The sequence below is a fragment of the Planococcus citri genome, chromosome 5 (genome assembly GCF_950023065.1).
Source record: "Planococcus citri chromosome 5, ihPlaCitr1.1, whole genome shotgun sequence".
In the NCBI taxonomy this organism is placed as follows: Eukaryota; Metazoa; Arthropoda; class Insecta; order Hemiptera; family Pseudococcidae; genus Planococcus; species Planococcus citri.
Window position 1 is genome coordinate 38,557,368 of NC_088681.1, and position 17,293 is coordinate 38,574,660.

Sequence of the window (17,293 nt, forward strand, 5' to 3'; positions counted from 1 at the left end):
ACAACGGTAACATCGGTAACAACGGCCTCTACCGGGCTTCTTTGTAAAAAATGTAAAAATTAGGGATGGATTTTTCGTCTACTCGAAGATTATCAATGTTACCCGTTTGATTTCATTTCCAAGTAATTTATTATCGTTAATTAATCGACTATTCGTCGATAACCGGCGTAAAATCCGCTTAATTTCGATTATTTCGAGAAAAAAAGCTCAATTCTACGATCTAACGTCATCTTGAACGCCGAATTCGCCAACTTTTCCTCACTATTCTGTAAGTATTCGTCTGTGGCTCTGCATCCACCCTGCGAAAGGGTTGCGAAAATTAAGGGTAACTTGGAAACCCAAAAATAAATAAAAATTTCAGTGAATTTGGAGTGCAGAAAATGAAACAAATTCGGAAATTTTGGTAAGAATATTAATTAATAATCAATTATTAGCGTATTTTTTCCCAATTAGGTGGATTGTTTCGACAGACGAAAGTATAAATTCAACTTTTCCACCCTTGGAACACGTTTTGGAGAACTGGTTATGGTGGTGTTCTTTGTGTTGATTTCATACTTTCGCTCAAATCATCGTAAACAATGAGAAATCTGCGAATCGAAGTTCAAAAATTGTATCATTTCAAAGTCCAAACCGTACCGTAGATAAGGGTTGAAAGTAATGAACCATGAGACATTTCATCGTAACACAACTCTCTCACGATGTGTTTTTTCATTGTGTTTTTGTTTTGAAATAATTTGGAGGACGCTGAAACAGATTACTAAAAATGCTTCGAGTATTTCCGGTGCAATACTTGCATTTACATGTGTGCAAATTGCACTTTTTTAAATGTAGATTTTGATCTTTTATTACATCACTCGAATGAGCTTTTGATTGTTCACAATAATGATTGAATAACACAGATTATAAAACTTAATTTATTATGCTTTGATAGTAATTTAATGTATTGTCTCAAAATTATCACTTTTGATTTCAATTTCAACAATCCATCCAGAAACCGGTAAACAACCCTTAAAAACACCACTTGAAAAATATCAACCAATTCAACGAACCACTGATAACACCGATGCTATTCTAATCCACATTCTTTAACATTCCAGGAAAACGTAGTTCAATCATCTCATCCATCATGTTCTCGCATAACACCTCGAAATTACTCAACCAACGTCCTCAGATCAACTTCAGCTACCACATTTCTCCAGACGTAACGATCGAATTCCTCAAACAGAAACCTCACGACGACGTAGAAGACGAAATCCAATCCGAGGAAGATGAAGATTTCGATTACTTCAATCCTCTGGTATATTGCGCCATTACAATGGACGAAGAAGACGAGCCACCCCATATGGGCGACCTGAACGCCCCAAAAGCTCCCTCCAAAGTCCCAGACACATCTGTAAAGTCCAAAAAACCATCGAAGAGTAATGAAAACTCATCGTTCGTCTGTAACAGCGCAGATACTACCTCGTCAGATACCGGTGTGAAAAAGAAACGATTCTCGTGCCATATATGTTCCAAGACTTTCGGCTGGACTACAGATTTGAAACGTCATATTTTAATCCATACTGGCGAACGTCCTTTCAAATGTACAATGTGTTTTGCAACCTTCACTCGTAACTTCTTGCTGCAAAAGCATAAGACAAAAATCCATCAGTGTTTGTCTCCCAACGAGATATCGCAATTGAACAATAACGTCGCCAAGAACCTGATGGAGATCAAGCTGAAAATGCGAGAGATCGAGAACGCCAAAGATGGCGAGGATGAGAATTCCGAAAAACGTAATAAAACCAATAACAAGAAACAGAAAACCGAGTAATATTGTAAAAATTATTGCTGTATTGTAAATGGCTTCGGTGTATTTATTCATTGCCAATAATCGCATGTCTTCCAATGAGATACATCTGCGACAATAATTTTTTTCCAATGCTTTTCCTCCAGTTGGGGTGACAATAATAATTCTATATTATCTACCTACGCGTGCTATAAATTAAGTTCTATGTTTTAAGAGTTTAAATTTACTATAAACTCCTTTTACGCTTCGAAGCTAAATTTTTATCAGTGCTTTCGCATCGTTTTTATATTATTTATGATTGTAATCGGAGTAATTATGTAATTTCGACAATAATTTTTCATTCCAACTAAGAAAATCTATAGGAGTAGATTTTCCTAATTACGTCTTCCAGTAATAATTATTTAATAACAATAACGAAATCAAAATCCGCCGATTTTTTTTTGTTTGAATTTTTAAGGCCTTTGTATTTTACCTTTTACGTTGTGTATTGTTTCTTGTGTGTGTGTTTTATTTTATCGGTTACCTAATTCTAAGGTTTTAGCTTTGTAAATATCTATTCGTTTGTTTTTCCTGAATAATATTTTAATCGGTATTCTTCCATTGTTGAAATAAATGACAATAAACATTACGTAACGTTAGGGTTTTAGGTATTAAGATTTTATCGTTGAGCACTGTCGTGTTCCTTTTTATGTTCTAGTTTTCTAACTAAATTTATACTTATATAGTTTGTTAAGTAACTAATCTATGAGATCTCTGCGAGTTCGGTGTCCTACTAAGATCTTTTGGAATAATATTCTCGATGAGATATTTTTTTTTTATACTTTTAAGTAAATCCCCAAAAGTTCATATCTAGACGAAAGTTCAAAAACGAACAGATGTTCATAAGCTGCAAATTACAAAGGACCAATATCGGTTCCATTATACTTTTGCAAAAGTCATTAAGATATTGTTTTTTTTTTAGTATTTTTTATTATGTTAATATTGATGTTATGTTTGTCGATTGGCTTTTTAAACATTTAAGTACTACGTTAATTATTTTAAGCGAGTGGAATTTTTTCCAAGTCATAGTCTACGTTACGAATCTCTCTTGATTGAAAGGTGAACTATGTGTGCTTTGGCTATTTAAAGCTTTTATTTGATACGTGTTAGATAAGTATGTTAGGTACTTTGTATGTGTTCTAAATTAATAATAATATAAATGTTAAGAGAAAACTTTATTCGATAATTTGTTATTTTATCGTTAATGATTGGCTATTCGTAGTACATAATTAATCGAATTTCATTTTTTTTGCCCTCATAAAAAAGTTTTCATCAGCTAATTACCAGTAAATGTGGCATTTAGTGGAAAAAAATCTCTTGTGTAGTTTCACCTGATGTCATATTACATTCCTATTGCACCTCCCAGAGTTTATTTTTCATTTCCGTTATGAACTTTCGATAATATTAAGTAATTAATCGACTAAAAAAGAATTTAACCCAATTTTCCCTTACTTATTAACGCGTTTGTCTATTTACAATTTAAATACCTAAATGAAGTGGATAACATAACGATCCCTGATATCGCAAGTACAGAAAAACAGAACAAGCTACATACGTATGTAGAATTGAATTCGCAACATTTTAAGCAGTAATCGAAATCCTTTGTTTAATATTTGAAAATAGAGTTGTAATTATTATTTAAAAAAATTCTTGTAATAAAATTTTATGTAATTTAAGCGGCGTTATTTTTTTATTTTTTGACTGGTACGTTTCTTTTCACCTTATTTATTTGATAAAAAGTAAGATTTATCGTCTTAATTCGTGGTACATTTAAATACATCAATAGGCGGTTGAGTAATTTTAGACCAATGTTCAAAATACAAGTCATTTTTTCGATCGAAAAATACACACAATGGTTGTCTATGTCTTATGTAAAAACAAAAGGAAAACAAAGCTTCCGCGAATAAACCGATTGACTAAATTGGAGGGAAAAATAATTTATTACATTTATACACATTTTCGTTACACTGTAGCACAAAATGAAAAGTATCAGAGAACGATTATTAATCAATGACACATATTTACAATAAATTGGTTTGGTACAAAAAAATGACTATATACACAAGAAAATTATTACTTCGATAAAAACTTCACAAAAATTGCAGCATGAAAAATTAACGAAAGTACTCGATTAAATTGCAGCCTTTCAGCACTAAATAGAAGAAAAAAATCTATCAAAAAAATAATGCCATGATGGAATCTTCTTCGAGATGGTTACAGGTCATCGTTTTTATAATAACTGAAGAAAGAAATGGTTAAGGAAAATACGTCTGATATTTTATAATAAAAATAAAAATTGAAAAAAACAAAATCTTAATATTTAATGGTAAAAAAAAAGAAAAGAAATGAAATACTTCTTTAGTCCTTTCAAATTAAAAACTAACGAGGGAAGAGTCAGCAGAAATAATCGTCAATCAGAACGAAACTGCCTACGTGTTGTACACGTAGGAGCAACTTTCAGCTGATATTTTGATTTTTCTGACATGAGCCTAATCTGGAAATTGAAGGGGCAACGGTATATGAATTTTGAAAAAATCCGAGTTTTGATCCTGGTTTCTGGTACAACTTTTCAAAACAAACAAAAAGGTTTTATTACAAAATACCCTATCTCTGAAATTGAAGCAGCTACAGGCAAATGAATTTTCAAGTATGGCCCAAAATTAGAAATTTCTATAAACTAATGTTTCTAGCTCTTTTAGCTTCGAAGTTAGGAATTTCACCAATGACATTTTTTATTCGTCTTGAAAAATTACATTAGAATGTACCTTCAAAATTAACAAAATTCCAACTTTTGAAAATTTTGAGGAACTCGCCAAAAAAAATTATTCTACTCGCAAAATATGGTTGTCCGTAGCGCCTTCAGTCTTAAAAATCGGCAATTATGCCAGAGAATCTTTTTTTTCGCTTTAAAAAATTATGCCAGAATCAACGTTCAAAAATTAGATTTTCGAAAATCCAAATACCTCTGCCCCTTCAATTTTCAGATTAGACTCATGTCAGAAAAACCTAGTTTCAGCTACAAGTTGCTCTTCCGTATATATACAACACCAAGAGCGAAGTTTCATTCTGACCGGCGATTATCACTTTTGACAGTTCTGACCCTGATCCCTCGTAAATACATTGTTCATATTCTAACATTTCTAACAGGAATTTTGCAAGAAGCAGATTAAAATAATACGAAAGCATTACACGTTAGTTTGATAAGGTTTAGACTTCAGATCTTTCGTTTCATTTTTAGTCAAATTTTCCATAGAGTAAATTAAGAATGAATTACAACATGCAAATCATTTATGCCCAAAGTATAAAGATTGAAAATTTGGGAAGACTGTTCATGATGCCTGCAAGGAGATCGAGAGAGGAAGTGAAGTAACGAACTTCAATTTTGACATTTCTTTATATTTTTTTTCAAATACTCATTCAAGTTGACCAACAAAAAATCAAAATTCAGGATTTTTGTGAGAAGAACTTCTCAAAATTTCATAATCACAGCAGTGTTTCTCAAATTTTACACCTTCTACTTTCTCAATAATAAATAAAGTCTGGGACACTCCTCTGAATCCAATGTCTTTAACTGTCATCACCCCGAATGACCATTTCCCTGGAAGTCCCCACACTCTCCTAACCACTGAATTTTCGAATCTGATTTTCCGAATTAATATTTCCCGAAAGACCATTAGAAATGTGAGTATTTCTAGCCAATTTTAGTAACCGAACAGCGATTTTCCTTTCCCAACGAAAAATGAGATAATGGACAAATTATGACAAGAAAAAATCGTAAAAAGAACACGTTTGCTTAGATTTTGAAAAAATACAACACTTTCCAGCAATTTAGACAAAAGAACATGCCTTTATGGCAAATATGGTTAAAAAAACAGGCTTTCGCAACTTTGACAATTTTATTTTTTTAATTACTTATACTTACAAAAAAGTGGAATTTTTTATTAATTTTACAAAAATATAAGTAAAATTTTTTCATAATTTTGGTTAAAAAAAAAAGATTTTACTTGGAAAAATTGTAAAAATCTCCATCAAAAATAAGGCAAGAGGGGAAATAAAAAAAATTCTTGACAAAAATTCCAAAAGTTTACGAGAATGCAGTAGCAACACAGCGAAAATTTCTGTAGGTAGGGACCCAAGAAGAACGAAGACGAGACATCGATTCAAGACATAATGAAAGCGGGATTTAAATAATGTAGTTCTTAAAGAAAAACGGTCAATAGAAATGCTCCATTCAGGTTGATCGCTCTGTTGATTTCCTTCTCTCTTTATTACGCCACGGTATCTTTCTTAAAGTAAGATCACAAAATATTATTTCTCTCGCCCTTTCATTCGGTGCAGAAGGGACGACCACAGAAGGGCTAGTTGTAAGAATTAAGAAAAAATTGAAAATACCTTTCCAACACGAGTAACACTCAATAACACTTGAAACACACGTACATATATGAGTTAGAATCATTAGTAATATTTTTCAGATGCAATTCTCCTGATCCTTCAAAATTTAAAACTTCGATCAAAATTGAAAAAAAAACAACTTTGAAACATGCAAAATTTTGAACACATTTTCCGAAAATTGAAAGGGTATTTTGGATCCATCTCTCTCTTTCCTCTCCAAATACACAATCTTTGAATTCAAAAGGAATTTGTTTAGTCGGGGTTTCTTTTTGGTAAGGAGGGAGGGATGAGAGTGAAAAATCAATCACAAATCATCAAAGAAATTTTCTAGGAACAAAATATCAGACTTGAAAAAAACCACCACCTTACGCAATAATTTTTACAAAAATGAAAGCAAAATTATTGCAAGAGCGAAGCAAAACAAAGCGAGAGCAAACATTTTTTAAATTTCATCAGCAAAATCGTTACATTGAAAAAAATCCACCCCCCCCCCTTCCTCCACAACTACGATTTTGCCAAACACTTACTGACGTTGATTTTTGACACCCTCTATAAACCAACTCAGCCAATAACACATTTTATTTCTCCAAGCGGTTAAATAAATGCAGGCAGTTAGTAGACGATTGAATCACATATAACAAATATTTACCATCTCATTACACGACGATAGTACACAACGAATCACAAAACATTACGATTTAAAAGGATACTGTTTATCTCGTGTTTTCCTGTCATGTCCTTTCGAGTATGTCGCACTCTGTAAAACAATAAAACACGTCAAGCACATCGAATAACTCTACACTTTATGTAGTTTAACAAAATGTAGATTGCTTACCGAATGATGATGATGTTTTTCCAAATACATGGTATCTAAATCGTCACCATTTTGATGAGATGATCTTGAAGCTGCACAAAAAATTAATCCTTATATGTTTTAATCCGTATCTTCTCACTTCTTCCCATTCTATAACCATAATCACCTTTATCTTCAGCTTTTTTCTTCTTCTCCAACAAAATTTCTTCTTCTTCGGTCCTTAACTATGAAAAAAAAAATAATACATTTGAAAATACCGCCGGAATTTGAGTAAATATCTGAAAAATGGTCTCACACTAACCCTCTTTCGACTGCCGCCTTCGCGTTTCTTCTCCTTAACTGGTGGTTGCTCCAGATCGATGACGACTGAGGATGATCTCGTGGCACGCTTCGATTTCGAACGTTTCTCTTTCTTATCAGGAGGACTATACGTATCCGGCGAATTACTGGCGCTTTTTATTTTACTCGACTGTAATTATCACACGGCAAAAACACATGTTCAAATAAATGAAAAACATAACAATTCCAAATACGTAATCTTCATATTGCGACCAGGTAAATTAGTAAAAAAAAAATTCATAACTCAAACATTACAATAGTTCTATTACAAGATATATAATACGTATTGTTACAAGACGAGTTATTGAAAAACAGAACATATCTTTGATTGTTACGTAAAATTCTACCAGTACTATGATACCTATAAATTGGTTATAAAAATTGAAAAACGAAAAACTAAGTTAGTATTTCTCTGAGAATAGGTAGAAAAATTACAATCATTAATCCAGTTTGAAAAAAAAATTAAAAAAAGAAACACGATATCTGATATTCTGAGATATTAAAAATAATGTAACAAAACATGATGAAAATTAAAAGCAAAGACGTAAACAAAAAACATTATACAAAAGGTACTCAAATCACACGGACAAAATTACGTTAAGAAATTTTGCTTAACACGACGATACGAACACAACGTAACGAAACCCGAACACAATTGAACATGAAACAACTGCTGAAATTAAGTACAGTCTAACTCTACGTCGAATCGGACTACTGGAACAATTGGTGGATTATTTTTTCGAAGGACGGATTGGATCGACGTCTGGAACTGGTTTAAATTGATGAACTCTTCTTGTTGGATGGTAGGCAACTCGTTTACCAGCATCAATATCGTCTAAATTAACGAATCTTATTGCACTATTAGAACCAGAATTTCGAGTGAAGTCTTCTACTTAGTTTTCTTCGTCGATTTAATGCATCATTTTGAACACTGTGTGAAAAATGGCCCCGTAGTATCTTCATTTCGACGGATGGGGTATCACAGACATCTGAGTAATTATGGTAACTGCTTCGCGGATCGATATCGTACATTTCTCCGATCACATCGATCATTATTTTTTAATGGCTCCAAGATCGATTAATACGTAGTACTGGCAAATAACGTACGTTCGGATTATCCAATCAATGGCAACAATTCTGAATTTCATTTTGAATGTATAGAGCATCATCACAGCCACTTCTTCGATTGTCAGTGAAATAAAATCGTCTATTTTGGTGATTTTCAACATAGCGAATCTCATAATTGATCAACGATGTCGATCGATCGTTAAAAATAGCGTTTAAATCTTCGGATCGGATACAGTTTGTGAATGGATATCGGAATTGGACGAATAATTCGGATTATTGGAACTGCTATGGGTGAAACTGCGTTATAAGATCTATCAATCGCAGTTAGTTGGACAGAAGTTCATCTGGGCTCGTCTTATAACCACTTCAGGAACAATCGTATCAAGAATAACATCAGAACAGGTGCGAGTCATGGAAGTCGTCCATCAATTCAGGTTTTTGGCACTGTTTTCGACGAAACTGCGTAATCAACTCTTTTCAGTCGTAGTTGGTCGGATGAACGCTCATCTGGGCTCGTCTTATGAACATTTCAGGAGCAATCGTATCAAGAATGACAATCAGAGCACGTGCGAGCCATGGAATTCGTTGATAAAATCATTGGAACATCGTAACTATTCAAATTATTGAACATGTTAGCCACAGCATAACGACTGATCTCGTTACTCGACTATTTTTTGAACATTTATCGACTCCAGTCACTGATATCAAATTTATTTACGGTTTATCGAATCATGTTGGAACGACGATGGAGCGAGTCTTCTCAGAACGGCGATTGAACATCTCGGAATTTCGATTAATCAATAATGTCATTCGCATGGACATCCACAATTCACTGATAAGAGCCTTCCGCCGCCAAAATGATTCTTCGGAGTCATTTTTCCATCGACTCCGGAAACTTGGCAGCAATTTCGTCGCAGATTAACGCATCGAACTGCACAGCTCGTAGAGACTGTTCGACAATTCTTCACAAAATGATCAACTGGAGTCGTATCGTAGTCAAATCGGCTCAAGCAAAAACACAGCAACCGATCGAGACCCAAAAGCATGATCGGTTCGTCGGGAATTAATTTTCATAACGTAATCTTGATCTCGAGCACGACAATTCGATCATCAATAATGGCAAAATGGCAGACGAAATCGAAGCTTAATTGCACAATGATTGAATTTCACGTGCGCGGCGCAGCCATCTTTTCGACACGAATAAAATACTCGGCGAAACGAAGAGATTCATGGACTTTGCATTTTTTTCTGATTCAGCTTCTCGGAGCACGATTTAGGGCACTTCAACTTTTCTTTGGCACTTTACGTTTTAATGTAATTCCATCATCGTGGTTCACACTACTACGCATAGACTTAAGAACAAACGACAACAATGTAAAAATAGTCGCAATATACGATTAAAAAAATAATAGGGAAAAATGCGATAAACATCTACGTTCGGTAGGCATTTCGAGTTTCTCCCGGTAACAACGCGTGCGTTCTTCTATCGAGAGAGCATCACTTTCCGTCATTACGAATGCTTACCTTGGCCGATGACACGCCGGCGGTTTTTCTTCGTTTAGGTTCTGAAAAAATAGCATAACAGGTATCAAATCGGTTCATTTGTTGGAGAGAGGCAAAGAATTAACCATATACGAACCTCCTCTGTCGTAACTTTCGATTATTTTGAGCTGGGCGATTACGTCGTCGCGAGGAGAGGAGTACTCCTGATACGAATTATTTGAACCGCCACGATATGAGCTGGATTTTATCAACGATTCTTCTTTGGATCGGTATTCTTCCTGTAAATCATGAAATTGCTCGTTATTTCACGTTTCGTTTCAAATAATCGATTCAGACGTGGTTTTGAAACGAAGCTTACTCGTCTGTCCTCGTAGATTAATTTCTCTTCTTTACTCTTTTTCTCTTTCGGCTTTTTATCAACGTCGCGTTTTTCATCTTTCGATGACTTTTCCCTGTCATAGTAGTCGTCTCGTGAAGAACGTTCGTATCTGGAAATTCGACAAATAAATAATCAAAAATGGAATAATATTAAAACAAATCTATAAAATAGCAGACTTTCAAATAGAACAAAAATTTGATTATTTTGAAATAAATTTTTAAAATTTCAAAATTGAAATTTCCATCTATTGAAGTGAATTCTTATTCAATCGAAAGGAAAATTTGGATAAGTAGAACAAATGTGGAAAATTCGAGCATAAAAAATGATTAGAACCAAAATTAGAACAGTTAATTTGAGATGTGCTCAATTGAGTGAATCGTGGAAATTCCGATGCAGCCAGATTTCTTTATTTTTACGAGCTTGTGATCAAATTGTTCTCTCGTCAAGTGCATATTTCACGTGATAAACTCGAATGAACGCAACTTACGATGAATTTCTTCCTTCGTTTCTATCTTCTTGAACCAAATCGATGATTTTCAATTTTTCTGAATCTTGACTCGATAAAGAAACGTACTTGGATTGATCTGCGGCAATGAAAAAATAAATAAATAATCACCTCGGTAGCGCGATTTTCGACCGTGGAAAACACGACTCATTACCTTTACTTTTATCCGAATCATCTCGTCCGGTCTCCTTGGACACGACTACGCTGATAGCGTTAGTCATCGAAGAACTATTAGAGCCTGATTGAACCGGTTGCTCTGCCTTGTTCGATTGATTCGAACTCACCTGAGAGGACACGTTACCGTTTAATTTGGCGGCGGCTTTTTGCTGAACGTTTTCATTGGCCAGCTTCAGAGCACTCACCAGATGGAAATCTTGCTCTCTCATCAACTGAGGGCTTTTCGCTTTCAACAAACCATTATACGAGACGGCTAACGTCGCTAATCCTCTACTTTCGGTTTTCTCGTCTTCGATTATTTTTTCGACTTTTTTCTCAATAATCTGCGCTAATTTCATGAGCGTTGGGAAGTGAGGTAGGATTTTGATGAGGATAATTAACGCATTACGAATCTGTATGTAATCTTTCGATTCCAAACAAACGACCAAAGCCTGAAAAAGAAATACAAAATTTCTGTAACTGGTTTTCGGTATTAATTGCAGTTCAAAACACGAAGAACACAATAATAAGAGCCGCAGAATTCGTAAGTTTTAGAAACTAATGACCACTGATTTCTTAAAATTTGAAATACAAAGAAATAAGAATTCAAAAGTCACGTCATACCCAACTGGGAAACTGTATGAACTTACTTTGGTAATTTTATAATGCCACTTATGGCACACGTGTCTGTAGTTTTCATATCCGACATGATCGTTGGCCTCGGAGTATTGGTTACTGACACGGAACTTGGTGACGAATCCAGGGAACGTCGCACATTCCTGAAAATATTCGCAAAACGGTCAAATTTCCACCACGAGTCTCCTTTAAAAAAAATCACCAAGGAAGTATTTTTTGAGTATTCACCAGTTCGAATGTATCCTTATCAGCGTGCCATCTCATGACAGTTTCCAAAACGGCGCATAAAAATCCGCCATACCTTCTGGCTTCGTTTTCCGTACACAAAGTAACTGAGTAAACAATATCACAGAATAATCGATCGTAGCAGAGTAAGGTGGAAAAATTCGGCGTCTTGAGCGAATGTAATACGTGAATGAATTTCGCACAGTACATGGCATCAACCATGGTGAAAATACATCTTGGAAATACGCAGTGTTGCAAAAATTGAGTTATGGTTTCGTTTTTGGCCGTTTTCACGTTACGAGACAGAAACCACGATGGTTTTTCCTGTAAATGAGACGAAATACTCAAATAAAATAATCTTGGAATTTAGTGTATTAAATTTCCTGTCAAAAAAAAACTCACTTGTTCTAAACGATGTTTGACTTTTTGTATGTGTTCTTGTTGTTTTTTCATCTCTTCGCTCAATTTATCGATTAAATTGGTATTTTTTTCTTTCTCTTTTTTAATTTTTATGGAAGTCTGTTGAAAAATGAAAATAAAAATTGATTAGGTCAACTATCATTCTCTCGGAAGGTAATGCTTTTCACTCGATTAAAAAAATACCATTTCGGTGGAGTTCTGTAGATCGGTGTTGGTGCTACGTAGCTTTTTAATCTCTCTTTGATACGATTGCCAAGGTACTTCGAGATCATACAGCGTTAACGACCAGAATAATATGATGAACTTGGGTGACATGTCGTCCCATACTTTGGCCGGATACAGAGGTCGTATGGAGTCGATAACCGGCGAAACAATTTCGTTTACAGCTTCGTAATATTTTTCCGACTTGATGTTATCTGTCCATTTTTTCGAATTCGAATCGGTTTTACGATATTCGTCGAATTTTGCCTAAAATAATACGATTTAAATTCCATTAGTTGACGTAAAATTCATCAAAGCTGTGTATTCGTTTTGGAGATCTTCGCTCTTGCAATCTAAATACTTTTAATATCAATGACCAACCTGAATAGAGAAATTAATCTTGGGCCGTGACAAAAAGAACGCTACGTCTGTCCTCAAGTGATACTCCGTCAGCAAAGATTCAATCGGTGGTAGTCTCGTGACGTAGTCATCAGTGCTCAATGCTCCATTTAGGTAAGTTCCATACTGAACCAGCGTATCTTGACACTGTGTGAAGAATTAAAAATTTAGAACTCGAAAGAACAAACTGAAATAGATGAATAAAAGAATAACAAACCTGATCGTAAAGACTTCCAGCAAGTTTAACGATAGCAGATTCTTTATAAACGATACAATCTCTTTGTTGACCAATCAACAAACATAAACTCACAGCCAGATCATTCTCCATTAGAGCATCTTTTAAACGAAAACTGGATTTTTTCGTATTTCTAATGTGAGTGAAATAACCACCCTAAAAAATAAATGAATATTTTTCAATACATCGATATCAAAATGATTTCATTCAACAAGAAATTCGCTAGATACCTCAGATTTGAGAATTTCTCCACCGGAAAAGGCACTGAGTTGTTCATTGGTCATATCTTCGTTGAATTCAATACCGGACATCTTCTGTATTATTTCTTTCAGTATCAATAAATCAAAACTGCAAGAATAATTCATTAAAAATTTGTTTCAAGGCAATCGAATTTAGTACTTCAAGAGTGATCCTACCTTTTATACACTTTCATCTGATTACAAACGTATTGCAAAATTCCGACTAGCTCGATGTTGTATTTTTTATAAATAGATCCGCAAAATACAGACAAATTCACCAACCAAACGGCCGTCATACCGTTATGCTGCTTAGAATTGACACGATTTGGCTGCATCAGCACTTCAATTATGCAATATGCCAGCACATCGTACGATAAACCGGTTAAATATTTCAACGATTCGACTACCAACATGATTAGGTTATCGAACATCATGATTTGATTCAGGATCTACGAATAAAAAAGCATAATCGTCAAGATAAAGAGGTAAAGTGAGCGATAATCGATGCAGGAAGATGAATCAACTCACATATTCCAAGATATGACCGGGTAAACAATGAGTGAGCTTTCCGATCTGTCGTCCAGCCAACTTGGTCGTTTCTTTAGTAATCTTTTTCATGATTTCTTTGATTTTCTTCAAAGCTTCGCAATTATGCATCAGAATCTCCGGATACTTGTGGGTAGTTTCATTTTTCCAACGAGAATATAAAGTATACCTGAATCAATTTTGAAAAATTATAGTCTTCGAGTCGAATAAATGGTAGTGTGAATTTGTATAAAATTACCTATAATTGTAAGGGTAGAGCTTCAATATATCCCATATTTCATCGGCCACGCAGCAATTAACTTTCAACGCGGATAACGTAGGTAGAATTGTCAAATCTAAAACGGTCAATATTTCAAAATACAGCGAATCTTCTGTAGGCGGTGGTCCTTGTTCTGTAACTCCGGCCTGAATCAAAACACAGTATTTGAGATCAGTAAATTCTCGATCAAAAACTTCTCAAAAAATTGCAACGTACCTGAATCAGAGCCAATTTCAAAAGTCTCATGATTTTGTAGACTAGTTCAGGATCGTAACTGAGGTATGAGCCGATAGTGTATAACATTGGGAAAATATCGTTTTTTAATTCTAAGAATGTGGTAACTTGCTTTGGAGCCAAAGGATTGGAGATCGTTTTAGGAGTAGTGTTTGTTAAATTATGTTTAGCTTCGTAATACCTAAAATAAAACAAAATATTAATTACAAAAACCAACTCTCCATCAGGAAAAAACAACAACAATATTCTTCAAAAGTCAAAACTTACTTTCTGTACAGAGGATCAATCAGCAAATGCATCAGTTGACATAAATTATACGCTATTGGGTATTGACTGACAATAAACGTTGTTGGTAGTTTATTGCATATTTTGTGGAAAATGTTCCATTCACCGACACGTAAGAGAGCCTCGAGTAGACCAAATTTCTGGTTATTGTCGTTCTATAAAAATAATTCGTAATTAATGCATCTCATTTCATACTGAATCAGTTCTTCGGTGAAAATATTCACCTTATTCATCGTCTCATCGTCAAGAGCTACCGCTTCTTCGCTTTCTTTTTCCTTTGTTGATACAACAATTGTGCTATTTTCTTTAAAACGCTGTCTAGCTTCGTTGATTTTCTTCTCCCATTCCGAATGAATGTAATTATCGTCAGGTTGAAGCTAAAACGAACGATAAATTAGCTAATGAACGTGAGATAACGAGCATATTTCAATCTAGTACACGATACTAACCCAGCCATAAACATCTTCTATCAATATAGCCTTGTTTTGAAGCAAAAAGGCGGTAATTATGTACAATGATTTAGGCGTTGTGATACAAGAATCGTAATAATATACAAATTTGAACCCTAATACATCGCTTAGGGTTTTAGACTGGGGCATGTATTCCTTAAGCAACGGTAAATAAAACTCGGATTCGTCGATATGACTTTCGAATGAATCCAATATTACATCTAGGACTCGATTTGGATCCAGATTAAAGCAACCTAAAACGAAATCAAAATTCAAATCATATAAAATTCAATCGAGGAAACCGAATCATTGGTAATTAAAAGATACGGACCAATAAGCGATTTTATCACATCCATTGTATACGATAAATTATGAGTATTGCTGCGCTGATTCAGTTCAGTTATCAATTTCGCATAACCTTCGCATTCTTCGCGGAATAGGTTATATTTTTTCTGCTTATAGCTGAAAAAATTCACGTACTGGTTAAAAAACATAATTCAATTAGGGAGGGGGAGGGAGGAATCACATTGGGAATATTCAACTTACTATAATTTAGTTTTTATCTTGATAAATTTCGTTGAGAAATTCTTATTGCTCAATACTTTCATCTCTTGTAACGTATCTATTTCCAATCTTTCCTTGAGTAAACGATCCGAAACCATCTGTGAAATAAAAATTGGTTAAAAAGATGCCAAAATAGTAAGCATTAATAAAACACATCTGTATACCTTTTCCGTGTACTTCACGATGGAACTCAGATTCGACCGGGCAGTAGATTGAGGATCGTTACATGTTTCAGTATCCATCACATTATAAATATCCAATACTACGGATGGCATATCAGCATGCATTACCTACACATCATAATTTATTAATAAAAGGTTTCCAAGAAATGAAAAACAAGCATATGTTTCAACTTACGATTATCTGTTCCATGATATTGAAGAAATTGTCCTTATTCATTTTCTTCACACCTGCTACTCCATCTCTTACGAGCTCGTATAAGAATTTAAGTAAATCTAAAAAAATATATATAAACCGTATTCAGTACCAAAAATAGATTCTCAAAATACGCGATCAAAAACAACGTACTGTTTTGATGGTCGCCGTTACCAATCAAGCTGTTACGAGGTCCTACTTTGCTGATCAGCCTCTTGCATTCGCTGACTCTGAAAGCATCGTCCAATATTTATGAAGTGATAAATATCACAATGAGATAATTATTTAGTTTACATTCAACAATTTTTATTCACTGAAGTAGAACCCTCCATATAAAAAAATGTTATACTTATTCAAAGTGAAACCTGATTTAGCATTCAAACAGGAATCTTCCGATAAAAATCCTACAGAAGTTTCAACGTAAAGCGAAACATTCGAAAGAAAATTCCGTCAAATTCGTACAAAGAAACAAAGCCTACCGTTTTGTAAGTGTTCCGAAAATTGCGGGCTATCGTCAATATTTCGAAGTAAATTTTAAGACAAATGAAATTAGCCAAGTAAAATATAATTCATCTATTTCGTTCATCACTGAATAGTTGAAGAAATCAACGTATACAGTATACTTTCTATTTATATAAACTTTTCAAACGAAATTAAAACCTTGGGAGAGTAGATCTTGGAGAAGGGTTCCACTTTATGCAGAAAGTTTCGATTTAGTGTTACCCGGTTTCTAACTACTGATTAAAGGGTTCTGATTTTTCGAGAGGGTCCCACTATAAATAGAACATTACACGTAGTATTGTTAAGCGATTCATTATGAGAAATAATTCTACCTGTCAGCAACGATCGAGGTAAGGCTCATCGAGGTTTGGCTCATCGAGGTTTCGATAACTCTCAGATTATCGGTTTGGGCCATTTTTTTCGTTATGTTAGAACATCAGTGACAAGGTTTCAAGAATTAAAACAAACAGTAAAATGGTTCCAATTGATTAAAATTCACTTTAAACACACATGATGTAGAAAGAACAAGATTATTTTCACCGAAAAATTAAAATAAATCAAATTCTACCGACAAAATAAACGAAAACGCATCACTAAAATGTTTTTCTATTCTTCATAATACGTATCCAACGATGCAACAAAAGTAAACTGGATGGTGAAAGTACGAATTTCAGAGAGAGGCGGAGTTTGGCAATGCCTCAAATCCTAGAAAATTCCTAATTTTTTTATGCATTTTTCTTT

The 17,293-nt window shown here is 34.3% G+C and overlaps 2 protein-coding genes across 6 annotated transcripts; one reads left to right on the forward strand and one right to left on the reverse strand.

The window, feature by feature from the left end:
- The first annotated feature begins 123 nt into the window (after positions 1-123).
- LOC135849231 (ras-responsive element-binding protein 1-like) lies at positions 124-3,504 on the forward strand. Its single transcript, XM_065369560.1, has 2 exons — positions 124-403; positions 1,098-3,504. Exon 2 carries the CDS (start codon positions 1,127-1,129, stop codon positions 1,811-1,813), a length of 687 nt encoding a protein of 228 aa, XP_065225632.1. The 5' UTR covers positions 124-403; positions 1,098-1,126; the 3' UTR covers positions 1,814-3,504.
- A 245-nt stretch (positions 3,505-3,749) lies between these two features.
- On the reverse strand, positions 3,750-17,175 carry tho2 (THO complex subunit 2-like protein). 5 transcript variants are annotated; one of them, XM_065369517.1, is made up of 31 exons: positions 16,885-17,175; positions 16,205-16,281; positions 16,034-16,131; positions 15,841-15,966; positions 15,659-15,774; positions 15,444-15,574; positions 15,113-15,366; positions 14,888-15,040; positions 14,646-14,818; positions 14,361-14,559; positions 14,124-14,290; positions 13,868-14,054; positions 13,517-13,788; positions 13,331-13,448; positions 13,083-13,256; positions 12,848-13,012; positions 12,449-12,733; positions 12,248-12,364; positions 11,849-12,169; positions 11,635-11,763; positions 11,191-11,436; positions 10,983-11,112; positions 10,811-10,907; positions 10,303-10,432; positions 10,081-10,222; positions 9,966-10,006; positions 7,336-7,503; positions 7,201-7,258; positions 7,056-7,126; positions 6,931-6,977; positions 5,901-6,186 (listed from the first exon to the last, which is right to left on the reverse strand). In XM_065369517.1, exons 1-31 carry the CDS (start codon positions 16,965-16,967, stop codon positions 6,060-6,062), a joined length of 4,602 nt encoding a protein of 1,533 aa, XP_065225589.1. In that variant the 5' UTR covers positions 16,968-17,175; the 3' UTR covers positions 5,901-6,059. The 5 variants fall into 5 exon arrangements, 4 of the variants coding, with proteins under 4 accessions (XP_065225591.1, XP_065225589.1, XP_065225588.1 ...); XM_065369519.1 differs by lacking the exon at positions 5,901-6,186 and adding an exon at positions 3,750-4,067 and having other exon boundaries at positions 10,983-11,436; XM_065369516.1 differs by having other exon boundaries at positions 10,983-11,436.
- Between the last annotated feature and the right edge of the window lie 118 nt (positions 17,176-17,293).